The 15,366-nt window shown below is 40.7% G+C and overlaps 1 protein-coding gene across 1 annotated transcript in view; it reads left to right on the top strand.

Annotated features, from left to right (window-relative positions):
* LOC124265300 (protein PALS2-like) overlaps positions 1 to 14,042 on the top strand; it is a 37,034-nt gene extending 22,992 nt beyond the window's left edge. Inside the window, 2 exon segments of the mRNA XM_046700093.1 lie at positions 7,919 to 7,954; positions 8,439 to 14,042. Of these exon segments, the coding sequence (XP_046556049.1) occupies positions 7,919 to 7,954; positions 8,439 to 8,615 (213 nt within the window). The 3' untranslated portion in view covers positions 8,616 to 14,042.
* Positions 14,043 to 15,366: the final 1,324 nt, after the last annotated feature.

The raw sequence follows: 15,366 nt of genomic DNA, 5'->3' as shown, positions 1-15,366 counted from the left end.
TCTTGACCCTCACCTGTCCTTTTTGTGTCCCTTCCTCTGGGCCTCCCTATACCATCCATGAAGGTCCAAGTTAGAATTATCACGAACAAAATACGTGACTAGTATGATGGTGGGCGGAAGTGTACCACTTTATTTCATGTGGTCTGGCTTGATTACACAGACAAGCGCATGCGGTCTGGCTCCATTACACAGACAATGACATCGAGGTTAATTATTTTTCCTTATCCTGACTCATGCTTAATTGCTTGTCTCCTTCCTCTTGCGAACTATAGTGGAACACTTGTATCCCCTTTTGAAGCTCCCTTAAAAAAAGCGGACGTAAAATCACTCACCCCACGAGTAACCTCCCTTTGATATTTGGCGCCAAAACCGTCACATGATCAGACATGCTCTTCACATTCTCCTTCTTTGCCCTAGAGGACGGTTGTGAGAGCGCCTGGGTCCCCAAAACGGCATTATATCCTTTTATTTTAGGCTTTGACTACTAAATTAGCTGCATACAGTCTTTAGCAAGGATATACCAGCAATATGGTCAGAAATTTGTACCAAATTTTCCGTTTATTCACGTTGTTGACATGATGTTTCATCTTGTTTACATTTGATGAAAACTTGCATTCGTTGCAGGTTTCGTTTGTCGGCTGCTGATCCGCATTCATTATGTCCTAACTGCACTTCTACATGTTCTTCCAGCCTCCGCTGTAAACTTTGTCAGCATTTATCTGAAATTGAATTTACTAATTATTTAATATTCCATTCTTAGATGTGCCAAGGACAGGTCGAGACGACTTTTACAAGTCATGTCTAAACAGAGTGAATGCGTTGATAACTGTGTATTATTGTCTGCTGAGATTCACCATTCCAGTGATTTGCCGGTGGCTACTACGGAGCTGTTGACTGTGGCAGATGGCAGCTCCGGGTCCAGGAAGAGATTGTCATCGTCTCAACTACCCTCGTCGCAGTACAAGAAGACCAGGACATCTTCTTCTCTGAAGAAGAAATCGTCTACAGATAAGACTTTATCGAAGTCGTCCCTTGGGCAGCAAAGAAGACGAGGTCCTTCGCCGCAGATATCACCCCACCGGACGAAGCAGACGTATAACGATGAACCACCCATCCTGATTCCTGAAGTAACAGTTAGGAAGAAGACGAGGTCTTCTACATCAGCAGCCATATCAACGTAGTCAGACGTCTTATCAATGCAGACTTCAGAGACCAAAGACAGGAGTTCTTGGAAGGAGCCTCAGCACTCTCAGATGCATCGTCATCTTTACAGCAGCAGCAGTTGTCAGCGCAGACCTTAAACTCGGGTATCGTCATGCAGCAGTTTACTCAGCAGATGATGGACCTGATGGAACGGAGGTTCGCGCAGGAGAAGGTGTCTAAGAAGACACCATCTACAACGAACCTGCACGAAGGACAAGCAGCCTGCAAATCCTATCCGAGTGAAGATGGCAGCCTGCTTGAAGAAGGGAACGTTCGTGAAGGATCACGTACTCGACAGTCATCAACGACAACTTCCTGAGAACCTGTCAGCCTGGACAACGATGAGCCTGCAGTAGAAGAGGAGCATTCGCGAAGGAGAACCAGACGTTCACCGAAGCATCGCAGAGCATCCTCGACCTCAGACTCGGACAATCATCACGGACCTGCGCGAACGTACTTCACATCCCACAGAAGAGAATCTTCACCTTCACGAAGGCGCAAGAATATGTCTCAAGACTCCAGGGAGGATCTTTATACGGATCGATCACCTTCGCGCAGGTCTTCAGGGAGATCTTCACGTTTATCGCCTTGCAGATCTTCACGCACATATAGGTCACCACGCAGGTCTCCACACGCATCTCCACGAAGACATTCGTGAATGTCTCCACGTAGATCACCACGTAGATGATGGTGGAATCATATTCTCCGATACAGAGATCAAGTCTTGGATGGCTAATGGTTGAGCTTGCATCACCTTCTAAAGAGGATAATGAAGCATTCATGTACATGATGTCAAACGACGAATTTGATACGCTCACCCTTCCACCCATAGATCCTGTGTTGAATGTACCAGAGAACCTCAGTACAGCCATCAGAAGGTAACAAAGTTCCAGAGTCAAAGTATACCACCGTTCAACGCCAAGAAGTTCTCTCTACACCATATGGAACCCTTCATGAAGGCCCCAGAGATAGACGAGAACTACAAAATCATCAACGACACCCGTACCAGGACTTATAAAGTGGACGATAAGAAGCTAGCACAACTAGACACAACTACCAGGCGTACCTTCTTTGGTCTAGCCAAATCAAGAGCCATCAATGGAACCCTCATTGTGGATTTGGGAACTACACCTCGGAAGAAGATCGTATGATCTACTCGGCATTGCTGACCCAGAAGAAAGACCAGCAGTTTATATCGGAGCATCTGGCATCTACATCAGCAGGGTTGACGCTACTGATAAGACAAGGGCTACTATCTTCCTGTAATTGGAGTGAGAAGTTCACCAAGACTTTGTACAGAGCTCCATGGTCAGCATCAGCTATCTTCGCAGGGGAAATTGAAGACGTGGCTAAAGAAGTTACGAAGGAGTCTAGGGAGGTCATGATGATCAAGTCCATCGATACACTGGCCAGTGTTATCCGACAGACATCTCAATGCTACTCTGGAGAGAGAGCTAGATAGAAGAAATACGGCACTTCCAGAGGAGGCAAGGATTCTTTTCGACGCCAACCGGAGGTAACCCCGGAAGAGGCAGAGGATTCAGAGGTGCCAGGAATGCTAGACGTTGATGGACGGGTTCGGAACGACTGGAGTCTTCCACCCCAAGCCGTTCCCATACAACCTTCGACAGTGGGTGGATGTCTACAACGCTACTGGGAGAATTGGGGAATTCTTCAGGACAACTACGCATCCCAGATACTACGCAGAGGATACAAGATACAACTACAAGCAGTTCCACCATTGACAAGCACTCTTTGGACGTACAACTATGCTACCGACCAGAGGGAGAAACTACTCGACGCCATCATAACTCTACTCAAGAAGGAGGCAGTCGAAAAAAATAAAACAGGAATTCATCACACCCGGTTTTTACTCCCCAATCTTCCTGGTACCAAAGACAAATTCCAAGGAAAAGTTCCGACTAATCTACAACATGAGGAAATTCAACCAGGATTATCTACGCAGACCCGCAAAGTTCAGGATGATACACCTTCCTCAACTACGACAAGTCGTCCGTCCGGACTCAAGGAGATACCTTCGATTCCTCTTCAATGGACGTCATTACCAATGGAAGGTACTACCTTTTGGAATATCGTCGGCCCCCTGGTTGTTTACACCACATACCTACATCATCGAGGTCTACACAGTGCATTTTACCTGGACGACGGGATTCAAGTTCATCAAGATCCCAGTCAACTCAGACTGCAACTAGACTTCAGCATCAGGCTGCTCACTCAACTAAAGTACTGTCGGAAATGCTAGAAAAATGCTTTTTAGCCTTAATATCTTTATAAAGGTGATAAATGTACTATGTTGTCAATATATCAACTCGCCTATAGTCTACCTAAGTTTTATTTCAATCGATGTAACATTCCTATGCATTTAAAGGGCAGTTTACAGGAGAGAATTTGGTACCAAAACAGCAACTTAAGATTTTTTCAGAGTTCAACAACAGAAATCTGAAATAGTCTTTACATTTATGCTAATAATACAGATGGTGTAAAAATATGAATTAACGTTTTTCCTAAACAAATAAATGTTGAATGTTTGTGTTACTTTACTTAATTATCGAATCTTTATTGAAGAAATATTAATATAAATGTTAAGTCTTGATAAATAAGTTTCCCGTCATGCATGCACATCTTATCACAGCGTCCACTATGGCCAACGATTTGCAGTCGATTGTTGCAAAGGTTTATAAGTTTTTTTCTGCTTGAAAAAGACAGAGGTAAACCTTTCATTAGTTTAGAAAGGGTTTAAAATTTATTACAGAACTTGTAGAGCTGTTGGTATGTCTTACCAACAAGTTTACGATATTGGAAACAAATCAGACAAGACAGGGACCGTCTCAAAAGCAAAACCGGGACGTAAAACCATCGTTGACAACTTTGACAAGGGAGTACTTAGACGGGCGGTCTACAAACTTTATGAGAAGAAGAATATATATATTCTAAAGAAGCTACACCAGTGACTTCGTTAACTCTTTGGCCAATGTTCACAACTAGATTAAACTGACCGAATTACATGTGTACATCCATATTTTTTTCAATTAAATATACTGTTGACATGCAAAACATTTATTAAAACGTTGCACATTTCTACAATCAGTCGATAAGATAACACAAGTGATAGGATTCTTTCCAATGAACAGTAATTCGTACATACACAAATGATCCCTTACATTACCAATACGTATACTATACGTACTCATATTCAACATTTTGCAGAAGACATCTGTTGAGAAGACCCTAAGCCGGCGAAATATGCAGTGCTCGGGTGTCAATTTCACCTGTCGATAGGATGGCTAGTAAATCTCCTCAAATCGGAACTAGAACCTACACAGGATCTTCAATTCCTAGGAATACGACTCATCACATCAGCAAATCGCATAGTCATTCCAGAGGAACGTTGGGTCAAGATACAACAGATGATATCTCAAGCCCTACTCTCTCCGTTACCACTACGAAGTTGGCAGAGCCTACTCGGTCTCCTCACGTCAGCACAAGACATGACACGCAGAGAAAGACTACAACTGCACCCACTACAAGTGTTTGTGAACGCTCATCTAGACAGTCTGGATTCCTTCAAACTACCGGACGAACTGGAACCATACCTACTATGGCGGAAGTCGAATGTTTGCGGAGGAACCTACTTATCAGAGCCGGAGTCCAACACTCATCTCTACGCAGATGCATCTCTTCAGGGATGGGGAGCTCACCTCAACAACAAAGTGGCAGCGGGAAAATGGTCGAGTCAGGAACAAAGTCTGCACATCAACATGCTCGAAATGAAAGCAGTAATAAACGCCTTACTACACTGGCTTACGCGTTCCCTCCTCCAGCTCTAATACCGAAGGTGTTGCAGAAAATCAAGCAGACGAAGAAGCTGCAACTGATTTTGGTCGCGCCCTACTGGCCAGCGAGAGTGTGGTTTCCCATTCTCATACAAGAACTCGGAAAAATCCAACCCTGCAACTCCCAGAGTGGTCAAACCTACTAGTTCATCCGCACACCAAGCAAGCACACGGAAATCCAACAGTATTTCAGCTTCACGCATGGAACGTATCACGACTTGCTTGAAGAAAAGAGGATATTCCGCCAGAGCAGCAAAAGCAGTCACATTAGCTCTACGTAGATCAACCCACAACTTGTACGATGACAAGTGGCAGAGTTTTGAGAAATATGCATTGAGGAAGGGTTTCAATACCGCGGCGATGAAAGCAACACATCCTCAAGTGGCGGAATACCTTTGTCATCTAAGACAAACAAGGAGGCTAAAAGGGTCAACACTCTCTACATACCTAGCGGCCCTCAGCACAGTTATCACCATGAAGACGGTGTGAAGCTGACCAAAGTACCAGAGATACTGGCATTACTACGCTCCTTTAAGTTGGAAGACCAACAAAAGAAGTTGAAGGCGCCTGCTTGGGATCTCAACGTGGTCTTGCAGCATCTCACCAGTGACGCTTATGAACCACTAGAAAGGACATCCTATGTGAGGTTACTCATAAAACTCTGTTCCTGATCGCCTTGGCAACAGCAGCACGGATGTCAGATATACATGCTCTGGACTTTGAACGAACACGATTTGACGCACATCGTGACACTGTACATGTGGGATTGAGATGGGACTTCATAACAAAGAACCAACTGCCCGGTCAACCAGACAGACAGTTCCATATCCCAGCACTCTCGTCAATCCTAGGGCCACAGGATACTCAAGATTTATCCCTATGCCCAGTCAGAGCATTGAAAGTCTACCTACAAAGGTTGAAAACGAGGAGACGAAAATTCAAGCGCCTTTTCATCCCTCTATGTACGGAGACGCCTACAGAGGTCTCACATACAACAATATCAATATGGATGAGAGCTGTCATAGTGAGAGCCTACAAAGCAGCAGGACTTGAGCCTCCAATCCTCATGAAGTCAGAGCACTGGCATCGACACTCGCTCTGCATGGGAACTGCTCCATCTCGACAATAATGGAGGTTTGCTTTTGGAAGTCGGAGACAGTGTTTGCTAACCATTACCTCAGAGACATGGCTACCGAGGACGTCTCCGGCATTCCCCAGTTTGGGCCTCTTGTTGTAGCACAAGCAATTTATGGTTCCTCAAAGACGCTGAGATGAATCTCACCCTATTTATCACGTGATTTGTAAAAGCCAACACTCAGAAGAGTTAGAGCTTTAGAGTCCATGCGCAAGCTTTAGAGTCCATGCGCACGTCTAGGACAGACTAGCATGAGTGGCATGAGTGACAGACCCTGTACTTGTAAGGACTTACTTGTACATGAAGAAGGGTCGCTTCTCCACTTGATGCGAGCATCAAGATATGGAGTTGCATAAATCCACACATAATGTCAGGAGAAGACGATTCCAGAGAAATCTGACAAGTTGTGGTCCCCCCCCCCCAGACTCATCAGAGGAAGCTGGAAGAAAGGACACAGTGCCATTAGAAGTTCCCTAGGGGGGTATGCAGGACGTAAATCAGCAGAGAATCCAGAGTGGCTTAACCCACCACCGATACCATCGGATTCTACAAGCAATTAAGCATGAGTCAGGATAAGGAAAATTATGTAATTTTTGATTAAAATTGATATTTTATACTTATCCTGACTCATGAGGTCAGCCCTCCCAACCTCCCCTGATGGCACTCTGGAGTTCCCTGTGGATCTGGGTTTCGGGCTCATATTCGGAGAGAGTGAAGAGCATGTCTGATCATGTGACGGTTTTGGCACCAAATATCAAAGGGAGGCTACTCGTGGGTTGAGTGATTTTACGTCTGCTTTTTTTTAAGGGAGCTTGAAAAGGGGATTCAAGTGTTCCACTATAGTTTGCAAGAGGAAGGAGACAAGCAATTAAGCATGAGTCAGGATAAGTTTAAAATATCAATTTTAATCAGAAAATTACATGATAATGTGATGGTCACGTTATGTCATTCTAAATATACCACAAGCGTATGGGCGACTGGGGTAGCCTAGTCGTTAACTCATCACGCCAAAGACCCAGGTTTCATTACCCACATGGGTACAATGTGTGAAGCCCTTTTCTGGTGTCCCCTGACGGGATATTGCTGGATTATTGCTAAAAACAACATAAAACCATACTCACTCTGGCCACCTCTAGTCCCTTACCTGTCCCTTCCACTTTTTCTCCTGAGACCTTCCCTATCTCTTCCTCCATCCCTCCCTAGTCTCGTGGGGTGGTGGGGTAGCCTAGTGGTTAAGGCGTTTGCTTGTCATGCCGAAGACCTGGGTTCGAATCCCCACATGGGCACAATGCGTGAAGCCCATTTCTGGTGTCCCCTGCCGTGATGTTGCGGGAATATTGCTAAAAGCGGCGTAAAACCAAACTCAGTCAGTCAGCCTAGTCTCGTAACTGTCACTTCCTCTGGCCCTCCCTAAACCTTCCCAATCTCTTCCTCCATCCCTCCCAAGTCTCATACCTGTCACTTCCTCTGGCCCTCCCTTGACCTTCCTTAGCTCTTTCTCCATCCCTTCTTTGACCTTCCCGTCCCTTCCAATGACCATCTCTAAACCCTTAACTGACCCCCAAGTCCAATCAACCCAGCTGAACCAAAAGCTGTGTGGCGGGTCAAAGGGGCAGAACTCTTCCTGGTTTTAATGCCCTAACTTCCCCCTTTATCAGTACCAGTGCTGTTTCATGCAGTGTGTAAGTTTGAGTTTACAAGACTCCCTCTATTGTGTTTGTTGCAGGACAAAAGAGGAGTCAACATGGTGGAACTGAGATCGGTAAGAATCATTTATTGCTCGATTTACAAAGGTCACTGCTTTGGCTTGACTTGATTGTTTTCAAGCTACTGTGATTCAATTCTGTTGTTTCTTTATTCTCCTTCAACCAATATTATTAAAGTAACTACATCTCAGTAAGTTCATCAGCTATTGCAGGGGGAGTCGCATTACTTACATGTTCTATTTTCTCTGGTTATGCCCTGGGGCGGTGGGGTAGCCTAGTGGTTAAAGCGTTGGCTCGTCACGCCGAAGACCCGGGTTCGAATCCCCACATGGGCACAATGTGTGAAACCCATTTCTGGTGTCCCCTGCCGTGATGTTGCTGGAATATTGCTAAAAGCGGCGTAAAACCAAACTCAGTCAGTCAGTGGTTATGCCCTCCCAGCGGCCGGTCTCAATGGGTAGAAGGTGGTTAGTTGATAAAGCTGGAAAGTTATTGCTTACAGAACAACACACACCCTCTGATTCTTTGTTTATGTTTCAGGAGGAAGATTTTATCCGTACAGTGCAAGAAAGTGCTCAGATCGAGCAGGTATACAAGGCATATTTTGATGAGACCATTGTCAACGACCGCTTTGAAGAAACATATCGATCCATACGCAAATTGTTAGGGGACATGGAGGTCCTTCAACAGTGGGTGCCAGTCAACTGGGTCTACTGAGGCATCATCAGAGAGACATGTGTCTGGTGGAGATAACATCACCAGAAAAACAGGAATTGTCTGGAACATGGCATGTTGAGGCAGTGCTTTGAGTGTATTGCGGATAGCTCACAATGTGTTTCAGTGTTGCTGGGGATGTACCAAGTCAACCCATTGTGGGTCGTTCAGATCATCTGCCTTGTTTGCTATCATGAATAGTGCAGTTGTAGTCACTTCACCATCACCAAAACCTCACCCTAAAATGAGAATTATGGAATTACTTAAAATCAGGTCATAGCAACCGGAATGCAGCATCATTCATTGCGACGAAGAAAAACTGTCAGGCTATATTCAGAATATTGGTGTAGGAGTTTCTCAGGCATTATATGACTGGATGCAGTTTGTATGCGGATATAATAACATCACTAAACATATTTATAGCTTGACTTTTACTATCATTGTTTATGGAGATGAACGATGAGTAGAGTTTACAGGGCTGATGTTGTTTGGCAGAGCCCTTTTTGGTTTAATCTTGAATTGTATTGTGGTGCTGAATTAGGTTTACAAGAAGATTGTGTTAGGTGTTGGTGCGCATTACAAGTGCCAGATGTGGGTTGTTGATCCTGTAGTTTTGAAACAGAAGTTATGTAATAGCAACTCAAGGCAGAATATGCATGTAACCATGGTAACACAAATAAAACGAGAAGCATTATCGAGAAGTCACAAAAATCATCTTGGTGAAGGTTGTCTGAATGGCATTCTAATGATAAGAAAGAACTACATCATTTTGTTATTCACACAAAAAATACAGAAAACTTTCTTTTGAATATGGCCAGTGTTATTGGAGAATGGGTGTTGAAATTGAATCCAGATTCAGGGGCATTATGTTTACCGTTATGTTGTGGTGACAACTTGCTCGCCCAGGTGAAAATGGTGTGCGTATCTTCTAACTAATCTATTATTTTCTCTTTCATGAAATAATGACAATCACAAGTTTCCTGGTGGATGTCTTTTTCATATGAAATTATTGATAGATTTCCTTCTCCAGTGCTGTAATACATGTGATTGGAAACCCACCTTGATTGAAATAAGGCTGTTTAACATTGGTTAACAAGTAAAGACTCTCTGAATAAGCCAGGAAATGTACAAGATGCCAGTAACATTACACGGACTGATGGCTCCAGTTTCTGATTCTGGACACATCCTGGTCTGTTGCTGGGATTGTGTGTCCGAGTCGTTAAATATAGTTTCCTGAAAAAACAACCTAGTAATGTTTTTCCACTCCTGAGGGTGTATGTAATATCCTTACCACCTGTTATTCAGACACCCGTGAAGATCAGCAAACATGCTTGTAAGTGGCGACTAACAGGATTGGGTGGTCAGGCTCATGTCATCGTATCCCAGTTACATGTGTCGATGCTCATGCTGTTGATCACTAGATTGTCTGGTCCAGATTTGATTATTTCCAGACCGCCATCATACAGCTGGAATATTGCTGATTATTCTGTAAAACTAAACTCACTCACTCACTATTCAGATTTGAACCATTCTTGAATAAGTTGTCAAATTGTCTTTGTTGTTGCTGTGCAGTGTCACCAAGGTTACAAGAACAGGAACCATCAGTCCTCAGTATATCACCTGAAGCTAGGTTAACATGGTGTCTCTTGAGTTAACATGTTCATGCTTCAGTTAACCTGTTCAAAATAAAGTCAACGTATTTCAGTTTACATGTGATTTGTTTGAAACGTTCATACTTTGTTAAGATAGCTGGGCCAAGACTTTTGAATAAACAACTGAAACACAAATATGCTGAAAGTGTGCTTTGCAATGGTGGTTTGAAACAGATTCTGGGTCAATGGTTTCCTGAATGAGAAAAACTGAAGTAATATTCGTGTTGTTATCGTTGATCCTCTTGCCATTTATTTGTGTCAACATTTCATGTTGTAGAAACTATATTTATGTAAAACAGGTATTTGAAAAAGACACCTACTATTTTCTCACCGATATTGTTAGTTACTGAAAGTGCGTGTGTTATGGCGTTCCTTTCTAATTGATGAAAATAGAATTTCCAAGCTAAGTCTTACCCTGCGTTCTTAGGTGTGAGACACTTGTACTTACTTGCAGCAAAACACATTTTTCAACCCTGTTTGTTCGTACCAACTATTTACATGATGCTTTCATATTTGTTGGCACTTGTGCTAAGGATTAACATACAAATATGCGAAATATTTGATAAGATAGAGATGAGAGGTTCATGAAAAATAACCAATTTTTTTTTAGTATATTGGCTATACTTCATATTTATGGGTATTATTTAATGTATTTCACAATAAAACTTCAAACATTGATTTTTGCTCATTTTGGTATCTGTAGCAAATAACTAAGACTTCTGTATAGTCCTTAATGCATGCAAGAGTTACTTCCCTTACTCTGCAAGACAATATATAGAATGATCAGCAGTGCTTCTCCTTGCTTAAAATGAGTAATCCAATATTTGTTGATGTATTTGTTCAGTTTTCTGTCACTGTCATTTTAATCAGTTTAATGATAGGATTGAATGGTACGGTAGAATTAATTAGGACTGTGTGTAGGTGCATTTGAGAAATATTTGTTTTGCATATGTGGGCCAATATGAACTGGAGTAAGAAATAACGTTTGTATGCAGATGTAATAAAAAAAATAGAAAATATAATTGGTACTAACTCATAACAGTGTATCATTTTGAAAATGCCTGTTGATGAAACGGGGAAGGAAACAAAAGAACTTTTTGTTATATTATTCTGTTATACAAGAAGCAATGGCCACGCCTAATTGGATAATTATGTGTAATTGTTCCATATTATGCCTTTATCAAATCCTGAACTGCTCTTAGTAGCAGAATTGTGTAATCAGCAATATTTCCTGTGGGATCCGTGTATAATTGTTGTTGTTGTTGATGTACAGATGTATCATTGTCATACTGTATAGCCACTGCTGCCATGTTAATCATTCCAGATTCTTGTCATGTAATACACACAGACACAATAGATGCAGGTCATTCCAACGGGCTTTGGTGTGACAGGTGAAGCAAAATGAAAACTTTGTAAGGTATTCTGTCTGGTATGACAATATTAGTTTGTTAAGGCCAAATAAATAAAGGTTGTGGTTTCGATTACAATTCTGTAATATTTAGGGTAGGTAGGTAGGATTTTATTTATTTTTTTACGTTTTTTTACAGGAAAGTACAAACTAATAACACATTTATCAATGTGTAATTGTTTATTCAATCAAGCTTGTGGCCATCATGTCGACTTTCTCTATCAGAATAACTAATGGTGCTGGGGAAGTAACAGTGGTATCTGAAAGCTTATTTTATTCATGCCACTTAAAAATATAGAGTCGGCACCAGAATTCAAGGGTCGGTCGGGTAATCCGAACCACAACATTTATTTTTTAGGCCTAATCTACAGTTGTGATTGATACAGTTTGAAGTGAGAACAAAAATTATTTGTTCTTCTGTTACTGGTTGAAGCATAGGACCTGAATGTAATGCCAGAATCGGAGATATCTGTAGATAATGTCCGGTGGCATAAACTTTGATTCCTCGGAACACCTGGCCCAGGCAGATTTCATATTCCTGCCGTTTTGTGATTTGTTTTACATAGTATTAGTATGCTCAATAGAATTCAAGTATATTTCTTTTCAACCATTTATTGTTATCAATCATTTTGAACAACAGTTGGTGCATTATAAGAATGTTGTGTTGTAATTATCATATATGGAGTTGATTATTGTTTTGGAGTTTCACTGCTGTAGAGCTGATTAATGATTGCAAAGCTCCAAAAATTAAGTCCTATCTACAACAGAGTCTGTCGGTTTTACTTTGTCCCTCCCTTTGTATAAGATGGGTAAGGGGGTACAGGCAGCAACTGTGTATATAGTATATCTTGTCAATAGTGCCTTGCACCCTTGGATGAAATAACCCGACAAGATTACCAACACAGTACTGTCCAACATGTCTTAGCATATAAAACTGTATGCCCACTGTCAGTAATTTTTATATGCTTATAAATATTTTTTCTGACAAGATACCATTTTTGAATTTGAAAAAAAAAATGTTTAGAAGTTCTTTCTTTGAGTTTTCATATCAACTTACTAGTTAATGTATTTTCAATTCGTGAGGACTTCATCATTACTATGCTTGTTAGGCAGCAGCTAGAATTAGTTAATTAGTTCATTGGTAGAATATACCTTAGAATCAAAATGTAAATTATTTGTGATCACTTCTAAAGCATTCCTTATGGATTTGTACATACACTAATAATGACATCATAAGCCAGTGTGAACTTAGTGACCTTTGCACTCTGACCTATGCACCAAATAACACAGTGTGCTGTCACATTATTTTTATGAAGAGTATATTTTGAAAAATGAGATGTGATATATTGAAATTTACCTTACAAAGTTGTGTAATTTATGCATTGTGTAACTCCCTCCAGATTGTCAGTGCCTGATTCTAGTTTTCTAAAACCTGGATGGCAAAATATTGTCATGTTAACTGTACACCTGAAATATTTGTTGGCGTTTTTGTTAAGAACTGTTAGAATGTTTTCCTGCCTGACCTAAGATGTTCTCATGGATATACTTGTAAAAGTTATTTAATAGACTTTCAAGAATTGTTTTCAATTTCAATATTTCTACATTTTTTCTGTTTCTTTACTCCATTTGGGATTGAATCAGTTTTGTAAAGTGATTGTACAGACTTTACTAGTTTATATCTATTATCATATTTGGGAAGAGAGTTTTAGAAATTATATAGTACAGTATTTAGTATAGATGTCTTCCATTAGAATACAATTAACTTGGGTTTTTAATGGTGGAATAAATCTAAGCGTTGTATCTGTTATTATAAAAGTGATTTATCTATATAAAAAGGTTGAAACATCAGTAACATCGCAGTCTGTGCTTTAAACTTGGGAATATTGTCTAATTTGCCGAGTTGATGTAATCTAGGGTCATGTTGAATAATTGTTTATATTGTGTATTATGATGAACGGGCTGTTATAAACGCACCATAGATTTAACTTGGTTATGACAAATATAAGGATTGCATATAAATGTTAATTGGGATCCGTTTAGTTGTGATCTGGAAAGAATTTGTAAGATGTGCAAATTTATATTGAATTTTGTGAACGTTTCTGACTAGTATCATGTCACAGCTAATAGAGTAATAAGGCAAAACTTGTAGAGGCCTTGTCATTGAGCAATATTCAATCCTCACTTAATATGGTTGTTTTATATTTGATGAAATTTATTAGTCGGTACCAGGCAAATGAAAACCCTCCATCCTTCTTAAGGAATATTGTTATTCCTATTGTTAAACAAGATAACACCTATTTTGCTAGTAATATAAAACACAACACCTATTTCAGTAGTAGCATAAAACAAGATAATACCTATCTCGCTAGTGGCCTAATAAAAAGCAAAACATCTTTTTCAGTCTTAGAAATACAAATTCTTTCCATTAAATATTTTTTGTGCCCAAGGTTTAACATGAAGTGTCAAGACTCATAACATTTTGTTTTCCAGATATAGTATTAACTACATACCTTCTACACAAAACTTGTTTCTTTGGAAAAAAATACTTTTACCAATAGTAAAGATAATTCAGTGCAGAGAATGATTCACCTTCAGTCATGATTGACAATGAAATATTGTTTACAGTTGATTTTCCTTAGCTTTAGAAAACATTTACCTACACATGTAATTACTAAAAGTGCAAGAGAGAAAACATTAATGATATACATCCAGTTGTGTGTGTGTTCACTGTTCAGCCTTATCACATATTTGGCATATGATGTAAACTATATACTTTTAAAACTAAAATGTACACTATTTTCAATAAAATGTATGTGTCATTGTTTTGTTGTGTATTTTGTAATTGGTATTACTATGCAGTGTGAGAAATAGTTTCCAAATTTTGCTAGCCAGTCGGGCTAGGTCTGCTTGAAAGTTATTAGCCCACAGATTAATTCGCTAGTCCGAAATTTCAATGTAGACAAGGGTTTCATCATTAAGATACTAATATTATGATCATTTTATCAGGCCACAATCTTGCATGATTCAAAATTGTATTATAACTTAATAGGTCCGAAAGAGTGATATATTTACGAAATGACCCCATGAAAATCCACTAGCCAATCGGGCCATTGACTGGGAATTTACTGGCCCGATTGGATTTTTACTAGCCACAGGCTAGCGGGCCAGTGGCTATTTCGCACACTGTCACTATGACAAATCTCTATCTTGTTGGCCAAAAGACGTTAAAATATGGTACTTGTTGGTCCCTGCCTCGCGCTCGGCATTAATGGGTACAACAAGGACTGGTCGGCTCGGAGTCAGTATAATGTGTCTGAGTGGGGTATTCATGCTTCACTGCGGAATGGTACCTCAGTGGGCTAGCTTCAGTCTGGGCTAGTACAAGCAGCCGCACATACACATACACATGCATGCACGTCGTCATATGATCGAAATATTCTCAAGCACGACGTTTAACCCAATTTCACCTCACCTCATCTCACCTCTATCTTGTTGGATCCGTTTTCATGTTTACAACAGCCTCTGATAGGTGTAGGCCAAGCAAACCAACTGTCGATAGGGTAATCAATCTTTTATGTTGATTGTGTGAAAAGATGTCACAGAACCTCACCAGAACCTTAATCCACATTTAAGATGTTTATTACATGAAAAGATACCTGTGAAGATCCGGGTTAGAATTGGTCTTCAGCAACCC

Source organism: Haliotis rubra, unplaced genomic scaffold, assembly GCF_003918875.1.
Source record: "Haliotis rubra isolate DU_JTF1 unplaced genomic scaffold, ASM391887v1 Scf97, whole genome shotgun sequence".
Taxonomy (NCBI): Eukaryota; Metazoa; Mollusca; class Gastropoda; order Lepetellida; family Haliotidae; genus Haliotis; species Haliotis rubra.
Note: the sequence above shows the minus strand (reverse complement) of the source record. Positions and strands in the feature narration are given on the sequence as shown.